Genomic DNA, 9524 nt, shown 5'->3' on the forward strand with positions numbered 1-9524 from the left:
ACATTTAAAATCAATGTATGATGCCAATATACAAAATATTTCTTCTCAGCCCGTTGAATTGTTAAATGAAATTAAAACAAACAAACTGGATGTGCTGTTTCCAAACATTATAATTGCACTAAGGCTATTTTGCTCAATTCCAGTGACAGTTGCCCAAGCAGAAATATCTTTTAGCATGTTGAAAAGATTAAGAAACGCATTAAGATCAACAATGACACAAAATCGTAAAATGACTTAGGACTTTTATCTATTAAAGCCGAAATGGCTATGAAAATTAATTTTGAAGTTTTTAATTTGTTTGCGAGTCGAAAGGCTCGCAAAGCTCTATTATCAAACAGTGTTTAACATTATAATTTGTACACTTCTTCCTAACTTTAACTTTTAAAAGATTTAAATAGTTTTGACTTTTAAAAGATTTAATTTTCATTTTTAATTTTCAACGACCAGAGCACGCTTCTGGTGGTCCTGGGTATATGATTGATTATATTAAGGGCCCGTTAAGAAAACTTCCCCAGGACCCGAAATTTCTCTCGGCGGCTATGTATATATATATATATATATATATATATATATATATATATATATATATATATATATATATATATATATATATATATATATATATATATATGTATATGTATATGTATATGTATATGTATATGTATATATATATAAATAAATATTTATAATTCAACAATTAACAACAAACCGCAACATAGTTTATAGTTTGTTTTACCCCAATTCAAATATCTTGAATTGGGGTAAAACAAGCTATAAAATATGTTGCGGTTTGTTGAGTTATTTATTTTTAAATCCTTAACTAAAAAAGTTGTTGTGTAGTTAGTTGCACTAACAAAATAAAATAAAAGAAACAAAACTTAAGTTATCCTAAAGATGAAGTACTTAAAAGAAAGTGGTTGAATACGATAAATCGTCCTGTAGTCCTTTTTTTTTTTTTTTGTTTCAGTATTTTTTCATAACGATTTGATAACAACGTTCTTAAATATTTAAAGCCTTTTAGCGATTTTTCACGTTAGATTTTCTGGTGCCTGAGTTGCTATGCAACATTGTTTTCCACATATCAATTAAGTTAAAAAGTTACCTCGTTAAAGTTTTAAATGACATAAAGAGTTTATTAGGTATTTTCTAGTTTGTAAGGTATAAATAAAAAAAGTCATCTTTACTCCTTTATTGTTATTTTTTTTTTACATCATTTTCCAATAACAAGTTAAACCCATGAAAGATGTTATTTATAAAATTTAAATAGGGTAATAAAACGTGATACTAACTATATTCTCGGTGTTATATTATTATCTAATTATTTCATAAAGTAAATAATAAAAGGAAACAAAATAAAAATAAAATTACTTCAGTTTAAAAAGTTTTTCCCCTTAATTACCATTTTTGCATTTATAATGCGGCGGTTAAAAATCTTCCGTAGTTGTCAAGCAAGAACTTGTTTTCGTGACGACACTTAGATATAATTTCTGTTTTTTTATTTAATAATTTTTGCGTACCTTTGTATGATATTATGCAAAGTATTTCATGAAGACAAAGCAAGCATTTTTTTTTTATGTTGCTGTAGATTTGATTATTGTAGACTTGATTATTGACCAAGTTAATTTTAGTGTTACTTTTAAGCTTTCTTTTATCTGCCATATATACTTTGAAGAGGTGATTGAACTTTTCATCTTTTTATTTGTGAATGAGTGTTTGTGATTTACCCATCTTTTCTTCCATTCACCTTTTGCTAGGCCAATATATACTTTTTCTAGGGTGTTAGGGGGAAATTCTATACATTTATAAATAACATTAGAGGCTCTACATTTTCCTATTATAGGGCAGTTTTCTTTCTTTATGCAATTGCAGGGTGGGTGTTCTTTTGGTCTTTCTGAACTAATTTTCTTGTTGTGGCTTTTTTTTATACTTTCGATATTTTTGGTGCAGCTGTAACTCAATTTGATGGTGTTTCGGTTGAATAGTTTACTTAGGGGGTGGGATATTGGAAAGTGTTTGTCGATTAAGTTTAAGAAGATATGTCCGACATTGGTAAAAACGCTTTTACTGTACTGTACTGTTAAACCATATTATATTTCTTTTTCTTGTCTTTTTTTCTTTTTTTTGGGGGTTATACTTTAAATTAAAATTAGTGAAGCCGTTTCTTCTTAATTCATCTTCGTATTCTGGTATAGATAAATTAAATGTTTTTTCATTTGAGGAATTTTGTGATAATCTGTTGTTGACAGAGATGGTGTTGATAGATGTTGTTGATAGATGTTGTTGATAGAGTTGATAGATTTGCTTTATTATTTGCGGAGGGTAGTTAGAATCAGAGTGGATGTAACTTAGATATTAATTTGGTTTTTTGAAAGGTTGGTAGGAGCTTTTTTCTAAGTTAAAGGATACATCTAAGAAGTTGACTGCGGGTAGGTTTGTTTGGATCTTTATTTTAAAACCGATCATTTTTATAACTCTAATTATGTTTTTTCGTATTCTATCAATTTGTGATCCAGTTTTTTTACAAAGTACCATCAGACTATCGTCACAATATAGTCCAACGTCTTCTTTATTTATTATTTTAGATAGTGAGTCTAATACATATAGGCCCACCAGTTCACAAACTACTGCACCGTCAAAACAACCCATTGTGACATCAAAGCAGTCGTGTGCTAAGTTTTTCTTCCATGTTTCGTTTTTTAAAAAATAGCAAGGACTTTCTGCATAAATATTTATATATATATATATATATATATATATATATATATATATATATATATATATAGAACCCTTAGATGTTGTCCGAAAGTTTTTTCGATATTTTGTTGACAAAAAGTAAAAATTAAAATGCAAGACCGGAATTTTTTTTTTTTAATAATGATAGACTGCCTGCCCCAACCAAACCCTCAGTCGATGTAGCAGCACTCCCTTGCGGGTCAGGCTATTTGTCAGTCGATGTAGCAGCACTCCCTTGCGAGTCAGGCTATTTGTCAGTCGATGTAGCAGCACTCCCTTGCGAGTCAGGCTATTTGTCAGTCGATGTAGCAGCACTCCCTTGCGAGTCAGGCTATAAGATAGTCGATGTAGCAACACTCCGCGCATGATTTACAGTAAAAAAAACAAAAATAAAAACATTTTATTAAAAAAAATTAAAATAAAAACATTTTATTAAAAAAAATAAAAATAAAAACATTGTTTATATTGTTGAAAACATTCAAAATGTTATAAAAACATTCAGAATGTTTTTAAAAACATTCTGGTCAATTAAATTTGCGTTTTTGTGGCTTTTTTAAAAAACGATTAATTTGTAATTAAATTAATGGTTTTTACTTTCGTCCAACACGGAAATGTTGGACGAAAGTCAAAAGTAATTAAAAGTGACGTATGTGTTGGCGTAAGAATCACTTTTTTCCTTCCGCTCTTCCTAAAGCCAACAAACTATAGAACTATATATATATATATATATATATATATATATATATATATATATACATATATATATATATATATATATATATATATATATATATATATATATATATATATATATATATATATATATATATATTTATATATATATATATATATATATATATATATATTTATGCAGAAAGTCCTTGCTATTTTTTAAAAAACGAAACATGGAAGAAAAACTTAGCACACATTTTTTTATGCAAAAGAGAAAAATAATTTTAATAAGATATGAAGGTTAAAAGTAGTCAAAATGCAGCGCTTCAAAAAATTGGTAAAAATTGTAGCTGAGCCAAGTTGACTATGTTACGGAAATATTTCATTCGGAAAAATGAAATGCTTCACTGAAAAACCCATGTTTTTAACGGGTTCTGTCTCACATGCCTATAAAATTTTGAAAGAATGTCAAGCATTTTACAGCGTATCATCTTAAATTGAACTAGGAGTTAAAAACTGTACTGTCGACTGTAGCATCTGTAGCAAATGTCAATTTGTCACATTTTGAAACATCTCTATACATACCCCCGATAATTTATTATATATTCAGCTTATTTAACTGCAATCTTTTTATTAACAAGGAGGTTTTACATAGTGACTAAAAGTCATCAAGCAAGAACCTGAAGCAAAAAAAAAAAGCGTAGCAAATACAGAAATTCTGTTAAATATCAACTCTTCGGTTATAAAACTTTTTTAAATAAAATGGATAGCAATCATTAAATGAAAAAGTTTTTAGTCTATTATGAAAGTGATGAAATTTGTTTATGTTTATGAAAAATGGTGAAATGTGTTTATTGCTGTTCTGCGAGTTATTTATCATAGAAAAAGTCAAGATTGTATAACGTTTTAAAAATTTTATAGATTTCCCAGAGTAGAAAACACGTTGGATAGAATGTTTACCTAATGCGAGTTTTTAAACACTTTATTATATAATTTGATTGACGTCAAAACTTCAAAAAGGTTAAACTAAAATAACATTTTGCACAGTTTTCCTCTTAGATAGATTTTTAGTTTATTCTAAAATTGCAATGAACTTTCTACTACTTTTTTTTTAATTTGGAAATTTTTACTAAGAACTATTATTATGTGTGACAAGGTGTATGTTGCAAAAATGTTATTGTATCAGGAAGTTGCTGTTTTTGGAAAACCAATGGTATAAATTCTCTTTCGAGAAGTGTTTAAGATGTTATGATTGTTTGTAATACAAATTATATGTTTGATGGACTTAAATATCTTTTAAAAATGTTATGAAAACCTGTAAACAAATAAATTCCTAATTTTTATGTGATCAAATTCTTTTAACTTTAGAATCAGTAAGAGAGTCAAATAGAAAAGCAAAGGCAGTTATATGTGATAAAGATTTAACTCTAACGCTTTATGAAAAACCTTGGTTAACTATAAAAGGAACTCTTTTGTTGTTTGACTTTTGTCCACGTTATCAAAAACATACAAAATAATGGACTCAGAAAGCAAAACATTTTTTTCTGATAATACTTATAATGTTCTTCTTAATCACCCTGAAACTTCTACTATCTCAAACTTTTACAAGACTTTTACACTTTATTAAACTTGCAGTCACATAATGGAAAACTTTTTATCTAAAAAGTGTAACTGTTTTATTTTTCTTTACATTTTGTGAATGATCGTCGGCAATTGATAAAATTATATGAGATCAAACAGGGTTTGATCAAACAATAGTTTATTGTCACCTTTCCAATATTTGATTTTATTTAGATGCTGTTCGACGTAATCCGTCAACATTTCGTGGTACGGATGCCGATGTTTGAGTGCAATTAAAGAATAGCTTTGCTTTGCAAAAGATCGTGATGGAGGGAGGAGGAGAAGAGAAGCAGCGTTTTTAAATGTTTATATATTATTGTTCCAATAATAAATAACTTTTTACTAGAAACCCAAAAATTTAAAATGCACAATTATATTGCTTGCTTGATGGGGAGACATTTTAGCGCCTACAACCTTCTACCAACGTTACGCCGATGTGAGACCAATTAAGTATCATTAAAGCGTATCGCTAACTGTACCTAACTAGCCGACTTTGTTAGAAAAACTTAGGATAAACGTTGAAATAACGTTTGAAGCGTTGTTTTTATGTTGGGCTAACGTGTTTTCAAAAAGTGATTTAGCTTGGTAGCACTTGGTTTGGCTAACGTTATGCCTACAACATAACAGTAAGAACGGTCCAACGTGTTGCCAAAAACTTTAACATAATCTCAATGGACAACCGATCATATGCCAACACAACACCAACCTAAACATTTTGTAGGTCAACTCCCCCTACAACCTTACACCAACGGTGCGCCAATGTAAGTTCAACGTAGTATAAAATGCATTATGCCTATGTGTCGCCAACTATAGCAATTTGTTAGGGCCTACGTTGCGCCAACACTTAAAAAAAACCAAGAATAGGCCAACGTTTTGCCAATAACGCTGAGTATATACGACACCAACGTAGGGACGATGGGCAGCCGATCATATGCCAACTTGACGCCAACCTACAGTCAACCAAAGCGCTTCGAGGAAAAAATAACACGAATATATATATATATATATATATATATATATATATATATATATATATATATATATATATATATATATATATATATATATATATATATATATATATATATATATAAATATATATATATATATATATATATATATATATATATAGTACAATCCCTCTAACTCGAATCTCTTTAATTCGAAAACCTCTATTATTCGACTAAATGTATAGTCACCGTGAAATGCGCTTAAGAAACTTATTTTGTTTTACTTTCTATAATTCGAATCTCTATAATTCGGAAACCTCTACAGTTCGAATGGATTTTTCAGACCTGTCAGTAAGATTCTCTCTGTAAATCGAACTTTTTAAATTTTTGTCGCATAAAAGTTCGTTAACCATCGAACTCTTTTTTCAAATTTCGAATGTTTCGATTTTTATTAAACAATTAGCGTGAATTATTTCCTTCTATTTAAAAAAAATCATGGCATCAAAAAGACTGCGACAAAAAGACATGGCATCAAAAAGAAAACAATTTAAAGCTGAAATACGAAACTCTACTGGAATTGGAGAAAGGAATAACAAATAAAGAGGTTTTGAAAATCTTTGATATTCCACTAAACACTCTTTCAACCTGGAAAAAAAAAAAAGATAAAATCTTTGACGCTATTTGTCTTGGAAATTTGGCTAAACGGGTGAAAGTCGATACGTATTATCAAGTCAACAAAGCTGCACCTAAATGGTTCAAACGAATGAGAGCTAATAATGTCCCAATCAGTAGTTTGCTGGTAAAAGAAAAGGCTGTATATTTTGCGAAAGAGTTAAGCTTCGAAAATTTTCAAGCTTCGGATGGATGGCTAGACAAATTTAAGAAATAGTAAATTAATTTCTTATTTAACTCTCTCCAATTTTTATGAATAATGACTTTACTATATATGATTATTCTACAGCTTTTTTTTTAATTGCTTTTAAAAAATAAAGTAAATATTTTCCAGAATTAAACATTCTGGAAACTTGCAAAGACCTCGAAGTTAAATTCAAACGTACGTATCGCACGTATAAGTTACGTAAAAGCAACAATAACTTTTTTTTTGTAGATATGGTATATCTTTCAAAACCATTTCTGGAGAGGCAAAGTCTGTTAACGATCAGATGATCGCTCCATGGCTTGAAACCACACTGCCTACAACTCTCTCTCGATACCCACTTGAAAATATTTTTAATGCCGATGAATTCGGTCTTTTCTACCAATGTTTGCTTGACAAAAGTTTACATTTAAAAAATGAAAAGTGCATAGGAGGCAAGCAAAGTAAAGTGCGCCTGACTGGGATGAACGCAGGCAATGTTAAAGGAGAAAGACTTTTAATGTTTGTAATTGGAAAATCGAAGTCTCCTAGATGTTTACAGGTGTGAAAAATATTCCTTGTCGCTTTCGGGCCCAACCAAAAAGTTGGATGTCGGCAGAATTATTTGAGGAATGGGTTAAAGAAATTGACCTAAAGTTTAGTTTTCAGAAAAAGAAAATTGCTTTAATTTTAGATAAGTGTTCTAGCCATCCTAACGTGCAGAAACTTGATTGGGTGGAGCTTATCTTTCTTCCACCGAATACAACTTCGATCACCCAACCTATGGATCAAGGAGTTATCCGATCTATTAAAGCCAAATATCGCTCACTTGCAGTGAGAAAGCAAATTGCTGCCTTAGAAAAAGAGAACAAGATGCTTAAGTTTTCTATCTTAATTGCTAAGTTTATGCTAACAAAAGCATGGAATTCCATTCCAGATCAAACCTTCATAAACTGTTTCAAAAAATCAGGAATATCATTAGAAGCGGTGGAAAAGCATGTAAATGATGATAACGATCTTTTCTGTGGCTTAGATGTAGACGAGACTGTAATGGAAAACTTAAGAGATGATCTCGAATTGTTAAAAACAAAATTTGATGCAGATTTCAACCTCACGGCCGACGAGTTAGTAGACATAGATTTCAATGTTTGCATTGCCAACAAATAATTAGATGAGGACATCATTCCAGAAGTTTCTGAGCATGATGGTATTGAAACTGAAGAGGAATTCGATGATGCGTGCGTTGGTGTTTCTGACAATGTTACAAAAGCAAGTCTGAACGAAGCGATGCATGCTGTCACTGTACTTGAGAATTACAGTCTTTATTCTAACTTTGGAGATGATTTGACAAAAGCTCTTAAAGACATAAATCGTGTCATTGAAATGGATTTAAAAGCCTCAAAAAGACAATCTACAATTACTGACTTTTTTTTGAAAATGTAAAAGTTTAAATCACATAATATATATCGCATTTAGGCCTAAGAATCACTATTTGTTTGTTTGTTTCATTTTTATTCGTTATTTTGACCAGAATATTTGAAACAAAAAATAAAATTTCTATAATTCGAAAATCTCTCTAATTCGAACCTTTTTTTTTTCCCCCGTTAAATTCGAATTAGAGAGATTGCACTGTATATAAATATATATATATATATATATATATATATATATATATATATATATATATATATATATATATATATATATATATATATATATATATATATATACATATATATATATATAGATATATAGATATGTATATATGAATTCTACATAACTGCACACTGTTGTAAATTGATTTTTCTTAAAATAAAAAATATGCTGAATTATACAACATAATAACAGATATTTTAATTAAAAATAAATATTATATTTAATATTATATTTAAAAAATAAAATAATAATCTATTAGAAAAATAATAATAATAAAATTTCAGCAATTACTTTAAAAAACAAAAGCTGAAAAAGTACAATTATTACAATACATTGAAAGATAACTTACATTCCTTTGTTGTAGCGCTAATAACAAAAAATAAAAAAATACATTTAAGAATTAAGTAAATTGACTGAGATTTCATTATTTTCTTATTTTTATACGATTTTAAAAAGTATACTTTATTCTTACTTTTGTTAATCAACATATCAAGGAAAGGTGTTTAAATGTTTTGACATATGTTTAAACAATAAAGTTATTTAATGTAGCAAAAATATTTGAAGCAAAAACTTTTTAATTACTATCTGTATAGAACGTCTTATGACTCAATACTCTAACCATTATCTTGTATTCGAACTATATAAAATGCTGCAATCCGTAAAGTTTGCACTTTTTTAAATGCTTTCATGGCACCTCAGAGTTATATCAAATAAATTTATGAAAAAAGTTCTTAATACTTTTAATTAATCTTTTCTATTTGTAGTCTTATTTTCCTTCTGATGACGCACAGTCTAAAAAACCATGATTTTTGGCGAAAACTGAAAAATAAAAAATCAGTAATTTTTTTTAAATATTACTATTTTTAAACACATCATTATCTAGGCTATTCAAAAATATATAGGTTTATATATTTCTTGAAAGAAAAGTCAATAAACGTGTCCAAGATCAATTAAAAATCGATGAATAATTTCGTGCAAAAATACAACATTTAATAATTTGTCTATAAATTTTTAACTATATGCACATATGTATAGAT

At 28.6% G+C, this 9524-nt stretch overlaps 1 protein-coding gene across 1 annotated transcript in view; it reads right to left on the bottom strand.

Annotated features, from left to right (window-relative positions):
* LOC100214441 (uncharacterized) overlaps positions 1 to 8957 on the bottom strand; it is a 35892-nt gene extending 26935 nt beyond the window's left edge. Inside the window, exon 1 of the mRNA XM_065795467.1 lies at positions 8837 to 8957. Coding sequence (XP_065651539.1) covers positions 8837 to 8912 — 76 coding nt within the window. The 5' untranslated portion in view covers positions 8913 to 8957. The remainder of the gene's footprint in view (positions 1 to 8836) is intronic.
* Between the last annotated feature and the right edge of the window lie 567 nt (positions 8958 to 9524).

Source organism: Hydra vulgaris, chromosome 04 (assembly GCF_038396675.1).
Source record: "Hydra vulgaris chromosome 04, alternate assembly HydraT2T_AEP".
Classification (NCBI taxonomy): Eukaryota; Metazoa; Cnidaria; class Hydrozoa; order Anthoathecata; family Hydridae; genus Hydra; species Hydra vulgaris.